This window comes from Lepisosteus oculatus, chromosome 17, assembly GCF_040954835.1.
Source record: "Lepisosteus oculatus isolate fLepOcu1 chromosome 17, fLepOcu1.hap2, whole genome shotgun sequence".
NCBI classification, from domain to species: Eukaryota; Metazoa; Chordata; class Actinopteri; order Semionotiformes; family Lepisosteidae; genus Lepisosteus; species Lepisosteus oculatus.
The window spans coordinates 21,730,890-21,757,662 of NC_090712.1; the positions used below are offsets into that span (position 1 = coordinate 21,730,890).

General features: G+C 35.9%; 1 protein-coding gene across 2 annotated transcripts in view; it reads left to right on the forward strand.

The window, feature by feature from the left end:
* The window catches only part of smap1 (small ArfGAP 1), a 94,751-nt gene that overhangs the window by 39,210 nt on the left and 28,768 nt on the right, over positions 1 to 26,773 (forward strand). The window contains exons 4-6 of one of the 2 annotated variants that reach the window (XM_015363150.2): positions 362 to 437; positions 7,958 to 8,032; positions 9,562 to 9,651. In XM_015363150.2, coding sequence (XP_015218636.1) covers positions 362 to 437; positions 7,958 to 8,032; positions 9,562 to 9,651 — 241 coding nt within the window. The remainder of the gene's footprint in view (positions 1 to 361; positions 438 to 7,957; positions 8,033 to 9,561; positions 9,652 to 26,773) is intronic. The other variant, XM_069179806.1, reaches the window with a different exon arrangement.

The window sequence follows — 26,773 nt, forward strand, 5'->3', positions numbered from 1 at the left end:
TCCCAGGAATGTTTTGCCATACTCCTTTCATGGCACTACTGTAAGTATTTTTAGATGGTGTTTCTTTCAGGGTCTTAGTAGAAATTGTCAACTGAAATTTGTAATTAATCTTCAGACAGAGATATGGCTATTTTATCTGTTGACGTAGAGCCACACACATCTCTCTGGACTGTGAACAATTTTAAATTGGATGCAGTGCGTCACCATTGGCCCATAAGGAAACATTTCTAATGCTTTTATTTCAATGTACTGTTTTTTTTTCTCATGGCAAGGTGAAAGGTGCTCATTAATTGTTCTCTCTGTGATGATGAGTGTGACATTCTAGGAGTCATGTTGCTTCCCTTAATTGGATCCTCTTCAGAGCTGTGGAATTTTTCATCAGGGATAAATATGAAAAGAAAAAGTACTACGATAAAAGTGGACTGAATGAAACTGTTGTAAGTACATTTTAATTTAAACTTTTCAAATGGATAGTTTAGGGAGACCATTTAAAATTAATTTATCAAAATGCAAATAAACAGTAATTTTTTGTGAAATGCAATTTCTGCAATAATGTATATGTTTGAATTTGTGTGCATGTATGTGTGTGCATGTCTGTGCAGCTCTCCAATATAAGGTTGGAGTAGCAGAGTGATCAATCACCCCATATTTTCATGGTTCGAGGCTTTTGCATTCTAGATCATTGGGCTCTCAGAAAGAATAATTGAAAATCTTGTGAGGTATAGCTGAATCGTTTGATTTGCTTGAGAACTAAAATATTGGTGAGCTCAGCAGAGCCCTGCATTTATTGTCCAGAGAAGAAGTACCTGCTCTTTTGGAAGCATTAAAGGTTAACAAAACAGCATTGTTGAAAGTCTGAATGTGAATGTTTGAAGTATTGTATTTAGAATTAAAAAATATTCATGCTTATATTAAATTTGAATAATTGAATATTCAGTCAGTTCAATTGATTGAGGTAAATTACAGTTTTTAAGTTCTAGTTAATCTTTCAAACCATTTCCCAGTTCTTATTCTTTTTCCACATTTATGGATTACAACAAATTCATAAATCCAAAGAGGGAATTGGAATTTGTAAACTTGCCTGTGTTCAATCTCCGTATTGGTCCACTAAAAACCAAAGATACAAGTACCCTTTCTGGTCATTGTTGTACTCTCTGCAGTTACTGGGAGTGAGCCTTCATTGTCTGTGCCTTTGAATTTGCTATCTAGCGCTGACTCTTCATTCATTCGAGGTTCATGGGTGGAGACATTTCTCTCCAAGTAGCCAACAGCTGTTTTATCTCATGATATCATGGCTTTCTCAGAAGAAGCACTTCTCTCTTGTAGCTCTGCTCTTTCGAAAATGCTATGTCCCTAAAGGAAAGTATTTTTGTCACTCCAATTGTAACTTCTTCACTCATTTGTCTGGACCCTTGTTATATTAACAATTATGTAATATTATGGGTTTGCTAGCTGTGGGAAAAAGAACTTCCATTTCTTTATCTGTAGTTAGTATATTAGTAAATCGTTCTTTGAATGGTTTGAATTGGTTAAATTAAATTCATTAAAATTTCTTTGCTTCATCAAATACATAATGCTCTAAATGTGTCCTCAAATATTGAGTACCATGCATGAAACACTAATTTAATAATTACAGTACTCAACTTTTTCTTGCTAGTTTCAAATTGCCATCTGATTTGGAATAGCTAGTTGTGTGTTTGTCACACTTGGCTCTTGGCTGTGAACCTGGTGAAAGGACCCAGGTGAGAATGAGGAGCTGCAGCCACTTATCTTTTAACAGTCTTATACCAGAGGTTCAGGTCCGATGGGAGGAGAAACTCATTCCTCAATAACAGCCCCATATGCCTGCAAGTGCCCAGGATCTCGCAGGACACTATTACTTTGTCTTCTTTCTTATTTACTGCCTTGCCAGCTGACCTGTTTCATTGGTTTCATTATCTCATGTTGGTAAACACAGTATTTCATCATGAACAGAGATTTTAATTGTACTAGGTATTGTACGCCACTCGTACAGCAAATAAATAAATAGCATCGGATGACAATTCCTTTTCATATTTACCCTACCACTTCAAATGGTCAGGTCCTTGTTGCTGTGCTAAACTACATTAACAGACTGATCAACCAGTTTGGTATTATGAAACTGCCAATAGTCAGGAATATGCAATGCAAGTGATGTGGAAGTCTCCTGTTTTTGCTTTCTTACAAATGCAGAATCATTTTTCCCTTATAGCAAGGTTATGCCTGGAGTAACATATCCTTTTTTGTAATTCAGTAATTCAGAGTTACAGTCTCAACAAACTCCAGGCTTTGACTTTTATATGCAAATTAATGTTTAAAACAAGTCATTATTGTATTTTAGTGATGTGGAAGAAAAAAAGGTTGTCTTAAAAGTGCTTTGGAAGAGGGGGTGAGTGTTCAGGGGAAGTACATCCCTTGTGGTACGACAAAGCTGAGTGGAACAGTTTAATGTCTTAATGAATCCTGATGGCTCAGATGTTATCTGGTTTGTAATGCATTAAGGCATACCTTTGAAGTTTTTTTTTGTTTTTAATATATACAGGAGGTGGACAAATACTGGAAACACCTAACAAAAAAGTACTCATATTTTGAATTAGCTAAATCGCAATTAAAAAAGATTCTACACATGTTAATTTAATTTAAATACTAATTACTAATATTTTTCTGCTATAAGAGACATCTTAAAATCAACACTCTAATACATTTCTCAAGCTGCCTGAGAGATCCAACGGATTTTGAAAGAGATCAAATAGTTGGTGCCTGAAAAGGGGAAAACGGCACCACTAAAGAGGAGCAGCGGTCAAATGTTGAAGCCCACAAACCGGGAAAAACAGACACTTAACAACAGTTGTAAAAACCTCACAACAGTGTCCTCACAAATTACCATCAAACTGAATTTTCACCTCTATGATCTAGTGTCAACAAAAACTGTACGTTGTGGGCTTTACAAAGCTTATACTTATGTAGGGCTGTCATTCGGAAACCGATTATAACCAAGGCCAGTGCACAGCACTGCATGATCTGTGTAATGAGCACATAACCTGGACTTCTGAACAGTGGAAGAAAGTAATATGGTCTTATGAATAATCTTTAACTCTTTTTCCTACATCTGGATGCTTTTATGTTTGGAGAAATCCAAAGGAAGCTTTAAATGCACACGGCCTGTTCCCAATGTCTTGTGATAGTGAATTTGTTATGATTTTGGCAGCCATCTAGTTGGAATCATTGGATCCCATTGTTGCTCTGCATGGTAGCATTTTGACCAAGGAATTATGCAGCCAGTTAAGGTAACCAGGTGCACCCTTACATTCCATGGCAATAACACTATCACACACTGCTAAACGGATCTAAGATGTTTTCATGAACAGCAGTTTGATTTGAATCAAACACCTTCTAGGGCCTCCTCAACCACCAGCTCTAAGTGATCCTCAGTGATCCTTTATGGGAAGACCTCTATGAGAAAGTTGAGAAGGACTGAGGCTGTCCTGAAGTAAAATGGTGGCCCAACTCCTTATTTATTAATAAATATTCATACCTGTATAATACTTGGTGTTTCCATTATTTTGTCCATGCTTTTTATGCATAAAAATGTCATACTTAAAGAAACCCTCAGCGGTACTCTTTAAAATAATTTCAGTTCAAGCCTAATACATGTTTTAATGTTATTAAAAATAGTCCACAGGCTGTGATTTTGAGAGCCACATATTTCTTTGTCACTCCTGTTTTCATCCTGTTTATCTGAAAATACAAACCACATTGAGATATAAGCCGTAGTATGCACTGCTTTCAGAAAGGAGATAAGACCATGTGGCTCTCAGGGTCACAGTGGGTAATTCAGACATCTGCAGCCTGAAGTTTGTGTCAGCAAAAACATTTAAAGCACTTTGGGTCAAATCCACTGCAACTGAGAAAAGTATAGGGGAAAAAAAGACATGAATATAACTGCACTTTCTCTTCCATTAAATTTTCACTTATTAAGTTGTAGTCAAACATTTGTGTGTGTTGTTGTTATGACAAAAAGATATCAGGCTCAGTTTTATTACTGGAGATTTCACTTTTTTGCTTAAGCAGTGTTCTTTGCTGAAATCATTTTTTCGAAGCCTAGTTTTTCACCCCCATTGCTGTTTCCCCTCTTCCCAGTGAAAAGCCTAATGAATGTGTTCATCACTCCTGGGCACCCAGATGATGCAATTAGGGAGCTGACACCAAGCATGAAATGAAGGTTTCTGAAAGGTTACCAGTGTAATTTCATCTGTAATAACAAACTACACTTATATATTACATGCTTGTTTCAGCAGAGAGCTTGAGAGCAGAATTTAGAATAGATATGGAGTTTGGTTTTACTGCACTAAATCCTCACTCCCCAGCAGCATGTCTATGGAACCTTCTGAAGAGCAGAATGGTGTAGAAGTAAAAAGGGCCACACTCAGAAGCCCAAGCCATAGAACTGACTTTGCAGAACCCTTTGACTGCATTATAGCAAATATTTGCCATATAGGTGAAATCTGGAATGGTGTTCAGTAACCATGGAATTTGGATTTTGTAACATGGTGGTTCATGGCAAATTTAATCAGGTACTAGAGCATGAAAATAAAGCCAATAGATAACCAATCATGTATGCTGTAATTCTTTCAGCTCCTCCTGCAAGTGTTTTTTCCTTCCTTGTTTATATGAGATTTGAAGAAAGAAATTCAGTTAAGTTCAAGTGTAAGGAAACCAAACATTGGCAATTTAATTTATCTGTCATCAGAATTGTCAAGTTATATTCATGCTTTTTGGAGTGATATTTGCATTGCCACAGTCTTCATGTATTGCTGGTAGTCTTTTAATTGTTAAATAGCTGTAGCAAAAGACAGTGAAGAGATTTTTTTTTCAGGATCTTAGAGGGAAGAAATCTGGTAGAAGAATCATTTGTAGCTTGCAGTTCACAGTGGATTTTATTTACAGTATCAAAACATTTTGATTGGTCTTAAGCCATTTCTCCAAATGTCTCTCTATTTTGGACAGATCTACAATGTATCATTAAAAAATATCAGTGTACTTGCTAGTAGCAAAGGTTACTTGCTTAATGTAACGACTGTCCTTGAAATAACTGTTTCAAGTTTATGGTGTCCTTTTTCAAGGAAGTACTACAAAATTGTACTCTGTCACATCCATCTGGCAAGACAACTTCAGCAAAAAAGTGAGACATAAACATTTCTTTATGCATCTTGAAGGAATGCCATTAATGCAATTTTTTGATCCGGTAAAGCCAGTATTTATTTGTAATCCAAAGATCCAGGTTTGAATTTCAATTCGATAGTAACTAAAAAATTCTTTAAGTATCCAGATGATGTGCACGCACAGTACTTAAAGTATCTGTATAATTTATAAGTAACTTGATGTGAAGTTGTTGAAATAACAGTGTAAATACTTAGATATTAGATATGAAAGGAAAATAAGAAATAAAGGAAACACCCTATCTTATTGATTTATGTAAATTCCATTACCAATAAAAAAACAAAAAATCCTTATTCATCTGCATCATGATTCTTTTTTGTTCTGTCTTTGTCCCCATCTGCTTATCAGTGGTCCTGTCTATTTCACTTGATATGTTGCACTTCTTGAAGTCTGTAACAGCAGGTATCCCTCTCATACCTGCAGTACCCATCGTCAGTGAGGAACCCGTCTGTTCACAATTTGCAGTTGTGAAGTCATTTGTTCCAGTATAACTACCAAGTCACTTTTGCACAAGCAAGTTGTCTTATAGCATCTGTCAGATGACTGCAAAAGGCTTACAGCAAAATCATAATCCATTTTATTGACTAGAACTCAGTATCTTCCCAATAAAATTTTCCACCAGTTTAAAACAAGTTCTGATTCCAATCAAACTTTTTCTTGAACTCACACAATTACACTAGGGTGTCATTCTCTGGTACTTTCTTTCACTTTAAAACATGACTGTAATACATCCTTTCTCATATCCAGTAAACTTCACATTTACAGATTGTTTGCCCTTTTGGTTCACTGTTACAGATTAGACGTATCAGATAACTCTGGTGTCTGGTCAGCATTGCCTTTCTGATCCAGAATGCAATTGTCTTTTTACATAAAGGACAAGTGAACAGATCACTTTGGCAAAGTGTCCCATCGTTCTTTTACATTTCCCTAGGCTGGCTTTAGAATTAATATTGTGGAATATTGAGATCTTTCACAACATTTAATAATAAAAAAAATCTCAGAAAATCACTGTCCTGGCAGTATTCCTTCATTATGTTTTTAGATCACAAATTCAACATCCTGTTTATCTATTTCTTCAAACTTACTGGATTCAGGTTCACAAAAGTAATCCCCTCAAAATATTATACAGCTGTTTTTGCCTGTTCTATAATTTGTTACGATTGGTGACACCAATTTTTTCCGCACCATGACAACTGTTTGATGCTTCAGCTTCTCTGACAACCATGATCATAAAATTTGCATCATAACTGCTGCTTACTCTTTGATATTTGGCCTTTTGTGATCTACTCCTTTACATGTAATCTATATGGGTAGGTTTATCCTTTTTCAGGAGCCGTATTTTTAAAATTATATTAAGGAAAAATTAACCTTATATTCAAAGCAATTTGGTAATAACTTGTTCCTAATCTGTTTTGCATTCGTGAAGTAATACTCAAAAAGTGCTTCAGGAGACCGATTTATTAATTTTGGGGGTCTGGATTTTTGGACAAAGACCTTTTTAAATTCTTTATATCTTGTAAGCAAGGTTATGAGTTTTAAAGGATACTATATTTGAATAGCTGTTTTTTAACCTTTTAACATCAAATTGACTCAAGAGGTCTATGCAATTATTGAATCATCACTCCCTTCGTCAATTTGCGTATTTGAACAACAGTACTGTGATTAGAGTTGCTGAGAGATACCTGCTCCTGCAGCATATACAGCAGTCTGGCAGTTTCATTGCCTCACTAATGCATTGGTTAAAACTGCTAGGTATTTCCCCTGGTACTGTGTGTGAGATATTAATGGGCAAGACCATAAAAACTTTGAGAAGTATTACTTAGTAAGACTCTAATGAATCCAAAGAAAATGTTCTGGTGATGCTAACCTAATAAAATAAGGATTATAAAAGAATCCATCAGCTGAATGATAGGAGTTTCTGACACTCTGCAATAACCTGAGCTATAATGGGTCCATTTATTCTGACTTTTTCTTGCTGGTAGCGTTGACAGCTGGAGAACAGAGAGTTGTGGCTTTATTGCTGTGAAGATCTAAGAGGTATCTGTGGCAAAGTTTTAGTCACATATTATCTGTTGGAGGAATGCTAAGATAATGCCTTCATTAAACCATTCATGCGTAGCCCAGAAAGCCAACTGTCTCTTCCGGGAGGCAGATACTATTTGATGCAGGTGATGAATGACACATTCTGATCAGATAATCTTCAGGGCTATTCAAAATAAGTAAAGTAATAATTATCTGGAAAACAGGGTAACCTTTCAGCCTTCATGATACAGATTGGCTTTGAAAAGGGATTAATAACTTTATGATGGCTCCCATCAGCTTGCTCCATCTGTCACTGGCTAGCAGTTTTCTTTCATATTGTGAATAGGGCTCAGAAACCAAATGAACTTGCTGCAGTTTGAAACCTGCCGCTTTGCACCAAGAGAGCATTTTAGAAAGAAAATGTTGGTTTGTTCTTAAGATAGGAGTTTTTTTTCAAGTCGAGCCACCTGCCACCAAGGAGAATAATGAGTTATGGCTTTTTGCTATGCGTATATCATAAGGGAACGTTTGTTTTTTCCCCCTGTAAAGCTTTCTTATTCAGAGTAACTGTTTTATTTCTCCCTAAGCATCCAAAAGCTGAATAATAAGATGGTGCACAGGCTTTGTTGCCGCTGCCTATTAATTTTGAATTCTCTTCATGTGCTTGAGCTGCTCTCTTTCCTTTTCCTCTGCACAGAAGCCCTCTGATGCTGTTCTGCCCCCGGCATCCTCTCCTTCCTTGCCAGCAGCTGCTGAGAAAAACAAGCTGGAGGTATCCTCTTTGCCTGCTTGCTGTAAACTGGTGGCTTTATCAGATTTTTCTTTCCTTCTTCATAATGGAACATATTTCAATGCCAGGTCACAAAAAGCCATGGTTTCATCACTGCCCCTCAAGAGAATGTGCTTTAGCCACTGAGCTCCAGAAAAGTCCTGAAGGTGCACTCACCTCTCTCTGTCTGACAAATTCATATTTAGTCGCGTTGTTTTCTGTTGCATCTTCTGGAAGAATGTGTGGCATGATGGTCAACAGGTACATTTAAAAAAACAGAAGCTTGTTTGTCAGAAAGGAAAATTCATTTTCAGGTAGACATCAGTATGAAAAAAATGGTATGCAAACTTTTTTTTACTTAAAATGAGTCCTGTGTGAGCTAGCCAAAGCAGTGTGGTGTAATAATTGGAGCTATTGTTTCAAATCCCAGGTGAGACAATGCTTTGATGCAATATAATTAAATAAAGGATTTCAGGAAGAGAATTGGTCCGAGGTTTAAAATCAAGATATCTATGTTGTATATAAAGGTCACTCTCCTTTTGAGGTGTCTTATACATTTATTTTAAAGAAAATGTTACCATTTAATATTTCTTTATCTTACTGTACCTTCTTAAATAACCATATGTCAATGTAGCCATTTCACAAAACTGTGTACAGCAGTGCAACTGTCTCCTGCTTTCCCAGTCTGCTGGAAACTGCTTTCAGAACGTCTTTGTGTGCCTGAGTGGGTATCACAGAGATAGTATGATCAAAGTGGAGAATAACTTGGAGCTAAGCATACACAGGGCATGCTGTGGAACTAGCAAGATATTAAACGACAGCAACATGCAGAAAATTCCACAATCAATATTGATGTTTGAAGAAAAATGCTGTGTAGTATAATAAAGTTAACAAATTCTAGTTATTTTTGTCCTATAGAACTAAGGATTCTTAAAAAAAGTGGGTCACTCTGTTTGAGGACTCAGACACTCTTTTTTAAAGCTTTAATGAAATTCTTTGATCCCTTTATGGCTTGTTTTCTTATTATTCAAGAAGCAAAACTCTGAAATGACTGAATTTCCACCCCCAAGATTAATTCCTAGATGAGTTGTAACTAATGTACTTCATCATAACAGTCTCAGTGAGATATGAGCCTGCAAAATGATTGTCAGGATGCCATTATTGATTTGCTGGTGACACTTGTTAATAGGTAGGTTAGTGTCATACCTTCATGTTCATGTTACGCTGTACTCTATCATTAAATTAAACCAAGAGTTTTTCTTTACTGTGTGACTGCATATACTGTACAGTAAAACGTTTTAAAGGCTTAGTAAAAATGAACAGTCAGCAGGCAGCATGAGTGTAATTAATCAAGGCCTGAACTCTGTCATCAGCGAAGAAAGGTAATGAATTTAATATTCTAATAAATCTGGTAGCATACAATTAAAAGAAGTCTATTGCAGTATCCAAAGCGGTTTCACACTGCACCTATTTTTGGAAGCCTGTTCTAAGCAGGGAAGCTGATGTAAATTCTTTGTTTTCACCTCAAATAGAAAGAAAAAGAAAAGAAGAAAGAAGAAAAGAAGAGAGAGAAGGAACCTGAGAAAGGGAGTAAGCCCACATCTTTTGAAAAAGTAAAAACTGTAAGTTTTTCTCACTTTTTGGTAAATTTAATTTACTCATACAATGAATGAATTTCTAGTTTTACAGCTGTGAGCCATTTACAGGCAGAAATAAATTAGTAATATTTTGCACTCTATGTGTGTTTGAGCTGTAAAAACCTTTCTTACTGTAAATGTTCTAATTTTGCAAAGAGCTGCTGCTCTGGTCCATTCTTGTTAAAAAAAAGAAAACCTGCTAAGAACCTTTCTTTTCAATTTTCTGGGTCTCATTTGCATGATTGAACATGAAAAATTCAAATTCTAATCAGTTGATTAGTGAGGCTTGAAAACTATCTTGGCTTCTCTGTGTCACTAATCTGATTTGACCATTCACAGTGAGCATGCTGGAATAGTCAAGACTGCCCCCTCATAAAGCAATGCTTTCTTTTATACAGTATGTTTAATTAACATGTCACTAGCATAGTTTTAAGTGCACATGAGAGATTTACTCAAGGTGGTTCTGATCTGCGCATCAGCGCAGGAGATAACGATCGACAAGGTGAGGGATACCATTTGTGCCTCAACTGTAAGATGACATCCACTGATGAGCATCACAGAGCACACTGTTTTTCAGTCTACAAGTTCAATCTTGCTTTTATTATCCAGGTTTATTAATTTAGCACTTTACCCTTTTAAATAAACAAATGTTGTCTGGGCATACGTGCCAAATACAGAATTCTTCCATAGAACGTCTGTAATTATATTTTAAAGGGGACTTGCACTACATTTTTCATGTGCACATCGTCACAGAGAGGTATGGCTGTGCATACTTCTGGCTGTGCAAGTAGCCAAAATTTACATGGCAATTTTTGGAAATGAAGATCTGAAATAGTGCAAAGAAAGTGATAATAAGCATTTGGAAACCAATTCAGATTGTAAATATTTTATATTTATATAGGTTTAATCACAACACCCTTTACTGACCAGTTTTGTTGCTGTGGCTTAACTGACAAAATTGACATCAGGTTTTGGGCTGTACACGTTAGTCAGTCATTGAGATTTACCCTTGGGTTTCATCAGGACGTTATCGTGAGAGTGCTCTCCTAGCCACAAGAAGTAATTGACATAAATCAGTGAACCCTTATAGGCTGAATTTGTCAGTGGAATTGGGTTTGAAAAGGTTACAGCACTAATATCTTTTCTAATGTGCTATGTGCCTGCAACCACATCATTAATTAAAAGCATTGGTAATAGTGGTGGTGAAATCTGCCGATTCAACCTCCTTAATATGTGATGCATCATTAGGAATGGTAGATGGAAAAATCAAATCAACATTTATACACATCTCTCACTCACACATAGATTTCTCAAGAGTGAAGAGTCTTGGATTAGGTTTAAAAACAGCAAGTGTTTGTTCTTTGGCTTGTATATAAAGTCATCAATGCAGTTTCAGTAATAAAAAAAATACTGCAGTGCTGTTAAAACACATAAGTCTCAAGGTAAAGCACAATACGTTTAGGAACACAAATTGGGATTGGCTTAAACTGCCCTCTCAAAAACACAACAGTATTATCATTGACCAAGTCAGCAAGCAGTTGACAAAATAATAATAGAACTTAATTAATTTCTAAAAAATAGAAAGAAATTTAAAAAGCATTGCAGCCTTATTCAAGTTTATGTTCACCTTGTGTTTGTTCGGAATTAACAGTCTGGAAACTTGCTATTAAATTTGCAAATTTAGCTGTTAAAAGAATAAGTACCCTAGAATCCAATGCAGTGCAAAATCTGTTTTCTATTCGGACAATAAATAACCTAATTTACTGGAAATGTTCAAATTTAACTAACATTTCCTAATGATGAAGGAGTCAGTAAATTAGTGTCTGTTACTTAAACTTGATATGTATGCTTATTTAATTACACAACACCCTTTACAATCTTAAAGAACCAAAACATTAGAATGAAATGATGGTGTATCAAAATGAAAATAAAATAGTGGAGATTATTTTAGCAGCAGTAAATGAGCTTTTTAAAACTAGCTTAAATAAGTTGTGCTTTTATTTTCAAACAAAAAATCAACAAACAGCAAATGTAAAATGAAAAACTAATAGAAGCGAAAACTGGGAAAAGGGAAGTTAATTAAACTAGTTCTAAGGAAAAAGACATGTGAGTTTGCTGTCAGTTTTTGTACTAGAAAAAATATAATCCAGCCATGCGTCTTTACAGTTTCTGAAAATGAATGCCACCAAGTGTGAATTTTTATGCCAGTCTCCACCCAACCCTGTAAATCAGATTCCCTGGCTTCTACTAAACAAAAGATGTCATGTCTGAAGACTGAGTCCCTTGGTAATGAAAGCAGTAGTCATTACATGCTGTATTAAAAATAATAAGATGTCAAATACATTTTTAAATATCCAAATGATTCTGATTGCTATCAAGGTGTGTAATTGTGTACAATCATTTCCTGTGCATTATTTGACATATTTGAAATTATTGTTTTTCCCTGTTTTTTAGATAGTCTTCTGGAATCAGTAAAATCTAGTTATGTTTAATAGAAAATAAACTGTCTATACCTCACTGTGAGGATGATTGTCTTCCATGAACCTGAAGGTGATGAAGGAAGACCAGTACCCAATCTGCACACTCTCTGGCAGCTTGAGCAGGTGTAATTTGGCATGCTGCACAGTACGGTCATAGTGAGCTCTTATTATTTGCTTTATTTGCATTATTTGCTGCTTTGTTCCAACTTCCCTGGTTTCGAAGCTCTGGAGTCCGTTCCAGATATTATTCTTCTGTCTGGTTTAGTCAAAGGCCATAATCTCCCTTGAACTGATACTGATTCTTCATGTTTGCAATACCATATTTTTAAATGATTCTTCTGGCATCTTTTGGTGCTGTTGCTTTGGATAGTCTGGGAGAAGAACACCTTCTTATCAAACCTTGAGTCTGAAGCCTGGACAACATCATTAACCCACTATTTTGGGAGCCAGATCATGTCTTCAGTGCTTGTGGTGCCAGCTGAGAGAATACTAATATTGACTCAACTGTCCTCCCACTGGCAAAATGTTACATATTCGTTGTCTGTGTTTCAGCCTGTACAGTAAGGTAGGAGTGATGACTGGATGGTAGACTGTCAGTTTAGTCTGAGTTTTGATGCTGCCAAATTGCTTTTCTTGGTTGAGACATGAGAGGTTTTCCTTTTCTAGAAGAGAAGATTTCCCCTGGACATAACTACTTCCCTTGTCTGTGTTTTCGAACTTGTTTGATACACATAATTAAGCACATGATATGTTGATCAGTCCAGTACCGATGCATTTCTGTCAGTTATCTGCTGATGTACTGTAGGTGTCTTTGCAATTCTCCTTATAGACATAGTTAATCAAGTACCGGGATTTACGTTGTGAATGTTTTCAGGATGTTTTGTGTCTGTTTTTGTGGAGAAAGAGGGTGCTATTGATAATGAGACCATCCTCTTAACATTTGGTAAAACGACGAACACCTTTCTTACCATTTTTTTATTTAATTGACTGCCATCTCTTTCAACTCTGGAGTTAAAGTCTCTTCCACAGGAAGATTCTACCCTTCATTCGGATTCACCAAAAAAGTTGATCATGAGAAGTAGCTACTTTTTAGAATATTTGAGCATTGGTTTTTCACTTGGAAGATGTGTGTTACAATGTGTGAATAAAGGTAAAATCGTGATTGCAGGCCACTTAATGTGTTCCTTTGTAAAGAGTGTGTACACTTTCTATAGGCACTGTAAGTAGCAGTGTCTTTCTGTTTTTTAACTGATCTATGCCACTTTTTAAATATTGTTTTTTAATTAATAAAAAGTGCATTATGCACAAAACATGTACATTCAGGATTGTTAAAAACTGTTTGGTTATTTTGTACGAGATAAAAACCCATGTTTGTTCAGTCTGTATCTTAGGATAGACCACCACTGCAAAGTGGTACTGTATAATCCTAGCATTTAAAAGTCACTCTGAGAGTTGCCCATGAACATGAATTCAATTTCATGACTATGTCCGCTTTCCCTTTTCTTTCTGGGCTATGTTCATGCATCTAGCAGTCATTAACACAAACTATTCTGAATGCACATCTCTGCACAGATCAAACCAATGCTGGTTTTTCTAATGTGATATGAATAGAATCCATTAATTTTTTGTTCATAGCTTGCTCTGCTGGTTAGTGTTTTCATTCTGGGAACGTGACAGGAAATCAGGTGAATTCTGTGGGGGTGGGGCAGTCTGAATCTGACCTTGTCAGGGACTCAGAGTTTGGAAAAGCATGCTGGGAATAAGTACAAGAATAAAATCTGCCCTGTTTGCTGACCTAAACTTGGATAGCTGATTGATTAAAGTGACAGCTTCAGTTCTGTCCTTTCAGCTACAGGAATAGAATAGATTCTGACAGAGACGTGACTTCAATGCTAAAAAACAGAATAAAATACTGTAGTAATTCAGTGTTTATTTTGGCAACAAGAGCAGTATTATTGCCAAAGTACAGTAAAATCCAGCATTGGGCTGGACCCCAGCTTTAAGAACCTTGATAGTCTGTTACAACTGGGACCAGCATGGAAATGCTGTCTGTTGAATATGCTTGTTTTTGTTACACTTTGAGTGTTTTATTTTTACATAAGTGTAACATTTCAAAACATGTTTAAATGGCTTTGGTTACAGAAACCTGATGCAGTGCATCTTTAACATTTCTCTGACATTTCTTATTGAACAGTATAGCCACAGAATTGGGGCTACTACTAGTGCCATCCGTGATCAGTAGCCTCAAATCCACTAGTTCTTGGTAAGGCTTTTGGCTATTAGAGCCTATGGTGGAAGTTTATATATGCCCACACATGCAATCACCAGGAATATGTAGAGATACCAGTTAGCCTGTCCTTGGAAAGCGAAGGAAACCTATGGAGGCAAAGAACTTGCAAACACCAGAAAGTGTCCCATCCCAGACCTTCACCCAGTGCTAGAGAGCTATAAGCAGTAACACTAACCTCCATACCTACTTGTAAATTACAATTTATTGTGAGATAAATTTACATTGATTGGTTTATGGACATTCTTTTTTTCAAAATATTGTTTTGCAAATATACATACAGTAGTAAATGTTTATGTTAATACTGTAGTATAAGTAGAATGCTAGTAAAAATTACGTATGAATAATTATGAGTATCTCTTGAATTTCATTTTACCCCTTAATGACAAATGAAGTCTAGTTAAACCTTTACCACTATATTAATGTATATTTACATTATTTACAATATAATGTATATTTACAGAAAAAGTAATTAGTTGTTAAACCATTCTTTCATTCTCTGATTACTCTGCTGTCTTTGTCTTTGATGCGGTATTCTTTACCGTTCCTTCATCAAGTTATTTTTATTATTGGACTGTAAATGTCAAGATCAATTATGGATGACCTGCAACTGTAGAGAGATGTGTTCCTCGCTACCTTCTATTGCTCTGTCTTGAAGTTATTGTTGGATAACTAATAAATCATACAGAAATCTCCTCTTGGGAGTTTTTTTCTTGTCTATAGTGACACTCATGCAGGAATGTGGTCTTACTTTAATGTATTTAAGCATTCTGTCTGTGCAGAGGGGAGTTAAAAATAATTGCACTTTTAGCTTTAGCCAAACCAAAGACTTTGTCCTTCCTGGTACACTGCAAGGGGTGAGAAAATGCATGGTCCTGATAAAAGGCTTAGTTCTGAGCTTGGAATTGAAATTTTAAAAATGGACGTGTTAAAGAAAACAAGAAGTTCTGCACTGCTGTTAAAATGTGGAGATCCCCCTGTCTTGCAGCTCAGTTAGGGATGTGTTCAAAATCCTTGTCTTGTCCGTAGTGAAATGTGCTTGCGTCAGCTTTCATCAATGTTTTATCAATGTAGCATATATATTTTTTAAAGAAGGTTTCAGTCAGTATTCAGGGGTTATCTTCAGGATTTATTTCTTCTTTTTTCCCGAGGTGTAATGTTAATCTGGTCAGAGCATGTGGCAGCACCCACAAAAACAAGCTGTACAGGGATTAATATGATTCATTTTATTTTCAGAAGGTTTTATAACGAATGTGCCTGTTGATTTCATGCCATATAGTTAAGGATACAAATATTTTCTGTGCCTTCACATCTTAGAACTTTAGGACAAAACAATGGTTATGAACAGCAGTGTACACACTAAAATGTCTCCCTTCTAGCCCATTGGGTAATGAGCAGTGAATTGATCTAAGGAACCCATCCAGCTGTTTCTTGAAACATGGGACATGGGTGGACAGCTTGGTCCACACCCCCACAACACTTTGTGTAAAGGAGCGCCTCTTGTTCTCATTCTAGCCTGTTTAAAATGCATGTCTCTATATTTTTTACTTGTGCCTTCTTGCTCATGTTTCAGAGGCCTTCTGAAGGCCTTTGTCAAGGCCTTTGTGAATTTTGACTATGAAGAGTCAACTCTGTTAGTGTAGGACATTCCATTAATCATGGAAATGCATCAGATTGCCTTTCCCTTCACTAACACTGGAGCAGCAATATTTTTTGTAACATTTGTTACCAAAGATGTATACAATTTTCTAAACATGGTGTTCCTAATGTGCATTTGTAACTTAACATCCCTTACTTTAAATTGGGTTTTTAATTATTTATACCAACATTCTGTTTGGCTTTGTTTTATTGTCTGGAAGATGTAAAGGCTGTGACAACCTTAGTCTCTTTCATAAGTAGCAATTTCAAGATGTAACATTTTCAAGATGTTTTCCCCAGCTCAGACACAGATTGCTTCTGTTGATTTCTCAATTATGGCACAAGAAGTATGTTTGTGCATCCATGATACTATTTATGTTTGTTTCAGCTTTCCCAGATAATCTGCCCATAATCGTTAGTGCTTGGCTTTTCACTTTGCAGTGTCTATGATAAGTTCACACTGTTATTAAATCGCTGCAAAGTTAACAGCTGTTTCCTCATGTTTTCAATTATTCAGTCGTTATATTTGGCATTATTGATATGCAGTCTCAGAAGAGATGCCTCATGAAGAGACTTAATCAAGAAATATCACCATAATCTTGGGTTTCCACACTCTGCACAGGCTTTAAATAGGAAAATGTGTTTTTGCACATTCCTTTTTTTTCTCCATTCTGGCTAGGTGTCTGCGACATGACTGCAGCAGATGTTTACCTGGCTCGTGTTGTCACTGCTCCTCCAAAGGAGTATCTCATGTGAAAGGGTATTTCCTTTTTCCTAGCTAGTACAGGAGGACGACCAGGTGTCCTGGCTATGAAACAGGTATTCAGGTGAGATGCTACTTTCCCTTAGGTTTTGTGAGCAGTTGGGGTAGATATACCAGAACTGAAAATTGGACTGTTTTTTTATGCCTGCAGTTTGTATGGGAGCTGCTTGCCTTGTGAAGTGGTGATTATTTGTATGCCATTCCTGTGAAGCAGATTAAATGCAGCTATGATTGCACTGATAACAGTTGTTTACAGATGAATAACTTTTACATCTGTAGACATTTTGTTATTTCTACCTTTAATACAGCTAAAAGCCTATTGCTTGAGAGAGCACTCTGACATGTATAAATTATATCTGGAAGGATGTGAGGAATCTGCTTATTCTTAATGTTTGCTTGTGTTGGTTTTGAAATAGTCCTGTGGTTATTGCCAAGTTAAGACAATCAAGACATTGCTAAGATTATCTCAGGACTACAGTGAAGTAAGAATTTAAAAATGCAAGTGGAAGTTACAAGGGTTTGTGGGACTGAAATCATTATGTCTTTTCTTCAGATAAATAGTTGTACAGTAGGTGACTGGTACAATCCACCTATTCATATAGTTGTAAATGGATTTTGTGGGGTCCTTCAAATGTCTGAATGAGATCAGAATAACATGCAATAAGCAACTGAATTAGGAAGATAGTCCAAATCCTTTGTTTTATCTTTCTTAAATCACTTTTACATTGGCAATTCAGTCCCAATGCAACCCTAGATAGTGGTGACTTTGGTGTTACTGCATGTGTGAAAGCCCTCACCTGTGTCAGAACAGGGTTTTCCTGGTTTCAGCTGTTTTCCAGCACATTCCTGGACATGAGACTACATGCCAGGGCCGAGCTATGCTGATGAAATATGCATATTCTTACAGTCTAGTAGCTGTAAATTTCCACACCAAAGATTACAGAAAAACTCTGTGAACAGTTTTCACAGAGTTCAGGTCGACAGCAGGAAAAATGCACTTTTAATTTTAGTGTTTCTCTCACTTTTTTATCTTTCAATATTTAAACCCACCATTTCAATTGAAATAAAAATAAAAGCAACACAAATGTTCTACGATTAAATTGTTTTACATTATTTCTATTGGCTGCATTCTTCAGTGATAAAGAGGGTGGCCTCTACGTCTGTGCATGTTTTGATGACCAGGATTGAGGCTAGTGAAGCTGACAGTATGATGCTTTGCGTGACACATTATGGAAAAAAAAATACTCTATGGCTGTCAACGTTTTTTCCCTTCATATTTTGCTTTTTAAATATTTTGACGTGTTTTTAATATGAAACAATTTCTATGAGTGGGTAGGAAGTATATCTTTTTTTATTTTTTTGCTTAAGGTCAACTTAATCAGGAACTGAGCTTTGAATGTACAGTACATACAGTATAAAGGCATTCCTGTAAAGTACGTATTGAAAAGCCTATCAAAATGTTTCATGTACTGTTAATGATTTAAATGAAACATATTTAAAGGCAGGTTGCTTTAGGAAATACTTACAGCATCTACTTTAACATCTGGGGTATCCTCCCTGATCAGAGAATTTTGAAAGTAAGCATCCATGACAAAATACGTGGTAGAGGATACATGGCAGCCCAGTGTATTTAAAGCAGTGAGAATTGTGTCACCTAACCTGTGTACCTTCACAACCTCAGTGTGCTGGTGTGAACAGGGCTTTGTTTTCATTGTCTTACTTACTCTCTGACCCAGATGAAGATGCAATTTTAAAAGTCCTTATGCTTATCCACAAAAGGAAAAATAAGATTTTCATGATTATTCTGCTTTAATGTGAACTGACAGTGACAAAAAAGTAATCAGAGCCCTGTTATGTTGTCCCATTTTGTAAATTTACAAAATAATACATACACATTTTGTTAAACTTAATGTTTTATTCAAAATCTGACTGTTCAAACTAAAGACTATTATGGGTAAAATAATGTATTGTTAATGTAGTGTAAACTTCAGAAAATTATAAAGAGAAACTGAAAAATATTGGTTGTACTGTATATGATTAATGACCTGTGAACTCAATAGTTGGTAGAAGCACCTTTTGCAGCAAGTCCTTTTGGATAAGTGTCCACCAACTTGGCACAATGGCTTGGTGCAAAGTTTGCTGATTCTTCTTTGCTCCAACTCAGTGACTTTGCTTGGGGATCTTTTTTCAATGGCAGTTTTCAAGTCTTTTTACAGATTCTTAATAGGATTCAAGTCAGAACAAGGCCACTCAAGGACAGATGTTTTTTTTTCTCAATAATGGCTATCTTGCCAGTCGGCTATACAAACGAGCTTTGACTCATGGACATTTTCTCCCATCTCAACCATTGAACTCTGTAGCTTTTTCAAAGTTACCTTCAACCTCACAGTGGCATTCCTAACCAGTTTTTTACTTGCTCTGCTGTTCAGTTTGGCAGGATAGCCTGATATAGGCAGTGTCTGAGCAGTACAACACAACTTCCACTTTATCATGCTCACAGTGTCAGTGTCTTTGAAGACGTTTTATACTCTGTTGGTCTTTGCCTTTCTACAACTTTATGTCTGGGTTGTTTTGAACCCACCTTAGTCTTTATGCCTTTGAAATTCACTGACTGAAAGACCTTATAGAATCAAGTATATTCTGAAATCATCTAATTGTTGCACAGAAACAGAGGCCACACAACTAATTATGTGGCTTGTTAAGGTAAATTTTGTGCAACAAAATACATTTAGATTTGCTCAAGCAAGGTTTATGAAAATGTATGCAGTCATGACATTTCCAATTTTCTTCCATATTGATGATGATGATAATAATAATAATTGCTTACACTTATATAGCGCTTTTCTGGACATTCCACTCAAAGCGCTTTACAGGTAATGGGGACTCCCCTCCACCACCACCAATGATCTATTTATTTCTTTTTGTTTTTCTTTTTGCTTTATATGAGTGGAACATGTTGTTATAAATCAAATATTAACTGGCACTTCAAAGTGCCAGTCTGCATAGTTTTGCAAGGAAAAACTGTTGAAATTATTAAAGTAGATTTTTGTACTTGTCCTCCAAGTAACAAAGAGTAGATTTTTGTATAGTGTAAAATTTCTTTCTCCCTTTGATCTGTTGATGCAAGTTATACTAAATTAATGTCTCAGATCTATCACTTTTTCTATCACAATATTTCACATTGTAATGTCTTATATGCAGTGTCACGGAGACAATTACCTGCAAAGTTGGTGTTGATTTCTGTGATAATTTTGTATCTGATTAACACTTTCAAATAATTGGAAAACAGTCATTTGATGAGTCATTCTCTCTCTGCAGGCTTGCAAGGGTTTTTTCCACTGCTTCCACAAGCTCTTGTATCCTGTACTCTTAGAAATTAGCCTGCATTTGCTCTGGTATAAGATACATAACTCTCTAAGAGTTTCAGTTTACAGTTTCCTATTCTCTATACTTTTCTTTTGGTAGCAGTGTCATTATAAAAACAGGATTACTGAAGGGTGAATAAATACTAAAACTGGCATGAATATTCTACAATACTCCTACCACATGTAATATAATGTGTCTTTGAGTTTTCTTGAAGATTATAATTGACAGTTACTGTTTGCTCTTTTCCTTTAATGTGTTTCAAATACCACTGCACAATCTGTTATTACATCAGCACATTACAGATATTTTTACAGCCACAAAGGCATTAAACCTGCTTCTAGAAATGTTCATTCTTAATTAAGCTGTTGAGGTCCTGGATTGGGATAAATAATATGATGCAGCTCCCAAGAAACCCCTTCTCCACCTGCAATACTTTGATTTGAAGCAGACTGATGAGATCCTTCTTTATTGAATGTGCTAGACCAATTGCATCTGTGTGACAGCCATACTCCATTCTGAGTAAATATATAAGAACAATCTTCAGGCAGAGTGTAAAATATGACTTTTGTATTGGCCTTTGCATTCAGCTATATTATGTGGAGTGTGCTTTTTCAGCTTTAGTTTTCCTCTTGTGATAATATATGGATAATACTGGCAGGTGATATTTTCTCTTTGAAACCTCTCCAAGGAGTAATGCATAATTAATGCTTATGAGATATTTAAGACTTGGGCCAAATCAGTAACAAATGTCAAGCATGGATCATTGATTTTTTCCATTTGCATTTTTTTTTCTTTTTGGATTGGTTTAAATGGAATTTATGCTATTATTTGAACAAGCTATTCTTTATCCCCTCTGCTGAATAAAGCTAAAATTCTTTATCAATACATTAACAAGTACTGTCTTTCTCAGATAAGTCTCTCCATGCATAAACAAAATGGCTTCACAAATTGTTAGATTACATTTTGTCAGTAACATCCAGATCGATACAGTGAGAAATACTGTCTGTAATTTGAATTTATGCTACATAAGATCATGTGCCATTTTTGTTTTGTTGAAGCTCTTTTTCCAGAATTGTAGCACTGAAATCCATCAGAACACTGCATGTACATTTTGTTATTAGTAAAGTTAAAGTACACGTGCACGTTATCATTTAGCTATTAAACTGAGAAAATGTCTGCCAAAGAACATGACAGAATTAACAAAGCACTGCTGGGGCTGGTTGGTTCTTGGGGACTCACTTGGCTTGAAGTGTAGTAGCAATCTTTTAATTGCTTAAAAATGTCTTTTATTAGGGTTTTTTAAAAACTACAGCCATAAAACCATACATCAATTACTGACATTGTATTGATCACTAGTGTTATCAGCAAGAACTGTACCACTCCTGTTTAGTTCCATAGCCCAAATAATTTCATATCACGAGACAGGACTGAAATTGCTACAAAAAGGAAGGAAGGGTGTGGCTGCCACCTCATGTGCCCCTAATAGCAGGAATATTTCCATCAATTTCATTATTGAATCTTTAAGTCAGAAGGGTGCTCAGTTTGTTATCATGAGAAATTTTGCCTGGTCCTATATATAAGAAACTGCTTGGTGTCAAAGCAAAAGATTGAGATCTTATTTAATAATACCAAATGCAAGTGCATCAGTTTCACGGAATACCGTTCTTTAATTGCACAAACAGGATTTATTAAGATTTGTGGGAACTGTAAAGCAGTATTCCAGATGAAGCCCCTTGATCATATCCCTTAAGGTGGATCAATCACTTAACACAAGCAGCATCTTTTTTTCCCAGATAGATCTTTAGTTTTAAAATTCTTTGAGTCAGGTGTGAGAAATTGGTGTTGTGTGAGAAAACGTCCTAGATTTCATATTGAAATTGAGGTTTGTAAAAACCAAGAAATGTATACATAAAAGGTTTAAATCAAATTGCAGATGCTGTGAGAAGAGACCCTAATGAAGAGTGACCATCTCGTCAGAGCATGTCTCATGATTATTTCTAACTGGCCTGTTTTCAATCAAACACATTACAAACAGGTTCCTAAGTAGAGCACACTTGTCCTGAGTAATGCAAAAATGAGCCCATTTCGTGCAGCTATTAGGTCTCAGTTGTGTTCCTGGCCAGTCACTTGGGTGCAATAAATGTGTTAATCAAGTTATACATAATTATCACATTTGTCTGCAGCAATTGTACGTATTCAAATGGTTTTTATTTTTTCAAAAGAGGAAAGATAATGATTTAGGATTCCTGTTCACCTAAAACTTAATTGTCAATAAGAGTAATTCAGCAACTCTTTCTTTAGAAAGAGTTGGTGCTGAGTCTTGTGTGGTAGTAACTGCATTTTGTACCTGTATATTCTCTGTTGATTTCTTTATCCACGACAAATGATTAGAGGCCCATTGCCAATGACGCATGTGGCTTATTACATCATCTTTGCTAATGTGACCCGCACACAGTTCCATCATGTTAATACCTTCGTTAGTGTTGAAAAAGTCAGCTGTTTTGCATTTGACACTTTGGCTGTGATGGGGCTGCATAATTACTATAATTTTCTATTATATGTAGAATGAAGTTATATGTACATAATGGGTCAAAACTAAGCAGTTCCCTTGAAATATGAGCAGTTTCAGTGTACTCAGATGGGCTGTGTGGTCTTGATAATAGTGTATTCACAGGGCTGCTCATGCGTTGAATAGAATGATAAGGTTCATTGTTGCTGGTCATTTTTTTTCTCAGAAGTTAGGCAGTGGTTGTTAAGAGTCCTCTGACTGAAACCATGACTGCCATTCTGAAAATAAGGGTGTTGTGTCTGTCAAGATACTTTAGAACTTCGGACAGTGCCTTGTCTAAGAAATAAGCAAGATGCTTCCTCTTAAAGTTCACAAACCTGAGGTATAAGTTTTAAGGCTAAATGAAACAGTGGTGTTAGACTGGTGTAAAGAACTGCTGTCCATGCTGGGGTTAGCACTGGAATAGCACTTAGGGTTCACTTGATTGGCTTTAATAGTGCTTTGTGCATCTGTACAATTCATTCCAAGTTGTTTTATGATAAATTATGTTTTATAATTATGACTTTGGTTTTTAATTTTTGACCAAGATTTGGCTTTGATAATGCATTTTTCATTTTATCTCTTGCCTCTGATTATGCTTTTATCTAGAAGGCATGTCTTTTTGAATATAACTGCTAACAAAATCCCTGTATTTTTTAATCAGAATTTGTAGTCCAATTTTGTTTTTTTCTACTTTGGTGGAATGTTTCTATGAAGAAATTTTAGTTCACATATAGATACTACAACTGATCTGTGGATCTGTGAGTTTCTAAAGCTTTTGAATCTTCTACATTTAAGTTTTGAGGGTCCACTCATCATCATGTATACACTTTAGATCTCGTTATTTCTAGAAGTTTAGATCTTCATATTTTCATATTTAGTAGATCTTAATCTGTCTGACTTGTTTATTTTATACTATGGCTTTAGTTGTTTTTCTTCCAGTAACCAATACGTTTCAGTGTCAAGCCGTGCAATTAATTCTTCAGCAACAAAAATGTTTTCAGAATGTATAAATTCAGATTTTGAAAACCATGTACTCCCTCTCAATGTGGATGATATTACATTTTAATGATGATATCATATTTTATCTCTTCTGTAATAGTATCTATGGTGTTTTTACCCACACTCAAGTCTAGGGTTGTTTTAAATAATTGTAGAGCTCTTGGGTTAGTGACACAATTTAATAATTAAAATAAACATAAATGGAGAACTACTAAATTTCACATTCTTAATAATATTATGAAATAGTACTTAAAGAGATACAATAAAGCTATGAAAAAGTGAAACAGGTTTCTTCTTCATTCTCAGTGAGAAAAATAACTAATTCCAGAATCATTTTTTCAACGATACATCATATGATAAATTCTTCTTTTTTTACCTAATAAATATGTGGAACTGATGCCTGAAAATTGTCAGAAGTAATTGAGGAATTTCTCAGTTACTTTCAGACTAAAGTGCATATCATGCCATTAGGGCACAAATTCTGTCTGTGGTTCTGCTATATCATGTCTTCTTTACTAATTACTCTTCAGGATTTAAATATGATCATAATGCAAATGAAATGAAATAGCCAGCAGCCATATCACTCTGCAGCGCACAACTGGCAACCCAATGGAACTAAGCAGGAGTGAGCCTGGTCAGTACCTGGATGGGGGACCTCCTGGGAAAACCTAAGGTTGCTGCTGGATGAGGTGTTATTGGGGCCAGCAGGGTGCTCTCACCTTGTGGTCCATGTGGGTGCTAATGCCCCAGTATAGTGATGGGAACACTATACTGTAAACAGGTGCCATCCTTCGGACGAGATGTAAAACCGAGGTCCTGACTCTCTGTGGTCATTAAAAATCCCAGAGTGTTTCTTGAAAAGAGTAAGGGTGTAACCCCGGCATCCTGGCCAAAATTCCCATTGCCCTTTACCGATCATGGCCTCCTAATAGTCCCCCTCTATGAATTGGCTTCATTACTCTGCTCGCTCCTCCCCACTGATAGCTGATGTGTGGTGAGCGTTCTGGCGCACTATGGCACTATGGTGGTGGAGGGGAGTCCCCATTACCTGTAAAACGCTTTGAGTGTCCGGAAAAGCACTATGTATGTGTTAGCAATTATTATTAATTATTAATTATACAAATAGAGGTAGTTCTCACATTACACAGGGGATGCATTCCTGAAAAATGCTGTAAAATTCAAAACACGTAATGCATTCGAAAAGAGGGACTATTTGTAAACTAAATTATCATTAATGCTTAAAATATGAAGGGAAGACTGTTGTTACTAGTGGATGAACAATGTAAAAAATGCAGGAGTCTCATACACATAGGTGTATCTGGACAGGCAAGCTGTATTCAGTACTTTTTCTCTCTGTGAACATTTTAAATGCCACTTCTTTTAAAGTCTTGTAAATTACATTGCAGTATCAGTCCATCCATTTTCTAACCGCTTTATCCAATACAGGGCCAAGGGAAAGCTGGATCTTATCCTGGCAAGCCATGGATATTACATTTTTTTTCTTTTTTTAGGGATTTAGCTGATTAATAATTGTAGACGTTTATTTTTATCATTTTATGTACTTTATATAAATGCTGACAATAGTTTTTCTTTTTTTTTTAGAAATTTTTTTTTACAAATTCTTTGCATTGAATTTAATTTGATTTTTTCACACAATAGCTTAAATCAAATGGAGCTCTGTGCTTGTGTTTTGGATCATTCACTGCTGAAAGGTGAATTTTTGTCCTAGATTTACATCAGGAACAGGTTTCTCTCTAATGTTTGCCAGTCTTCGCTCCGTGTTCGCATCAGTCAAGACAAGCTTCCCATTCCCTGCTTGAAACTATGCAAAGAGTCTAAATACTTTTGCAAAGCACTCAAAACAGGAGTGGTTTCAATCTCTTTTTAAACAGAACTAGTTAAGGTTTTACCAAAGTAATCACTTATTGATACCTTCAGGTTCAAATGCTACATACATCCGCTCTGGTTTTGCTGGACCTCAGAGATGCCTTTGATCTAGTGGATCATGACATTTTATTACATTGTCTTAGAAACAGTCAGTCTACCTGGAAGTGTACTGAAGTGATTTAAATCATATCATACCTATTAAATAGACATTTTGCACTTGGGGTATCAAGCTAAGCCAATATGAATTGTGGTGTTCAGCAACATTTCATTCAAATGTTTATTTTCAATGTATTTTCAATCGCCTGCCATCTAATATAAAAATATGAAAAAGAAGCTTGATGATGTACTTGGCTATAATCTTACTTTTCATTCACATATTGGCAAAATATACTTTAAACATCCTCTTAGAAATCTCATAATGATTATTTCACCCAGATCAGATTACTGTAAAGCTCTGTTTGCTGATTCCACTGCTCATGGTTCAGACAATAGACAAAAAATAGAAAAAACAATGTAAAGTCACTTAATAGTGCAGTGGGCCACTACTTGTGGGATTTTGCAGAAGGGATGTGACTCCGTTCTTACAAGAGAAAATCAGTCAACTGATAATCAGGTCGGTGGAGGTGTAAAACTGTCTCAGGTTCATTCAAGAATATCCTCAAGTGCTTGATTGGATTCACATCTGGTCACTGACAAGGCCATGACATATAGATGACATTAGTGTTTTTCTCATCAGACTATTGGGTGACCACACATGCTCTGTGGATGCGGTTGTTGTCATCCCATCCGGCAGGAAAGAAATGCTTCAATATGCATAGGAATATAACTCGTCTTTCTAGTTCAAAACCCTGTCTTTTGGAAAAAAAAAAGCAGATTCAGAGAGATGGCTGTGTAATTGATTGTATTGCTGTACAATATGTAATTTTATAAATCTTAAAGTGCAAAAAGACTAACAATTGTCAGGCCACTTGCCAGAAGATTAAGATTGTTATATCAATGTAGAGTGGGGCGATTGCTATAGTACCTATGATATAACTAATGTCATATGGAACGCCAAAAAGTTTGTAAATGAGAGGAGACCTTTTGAACAATCTAGCATGTTTGGTATTTATTTAGTAACTACATTATCAGAGGAT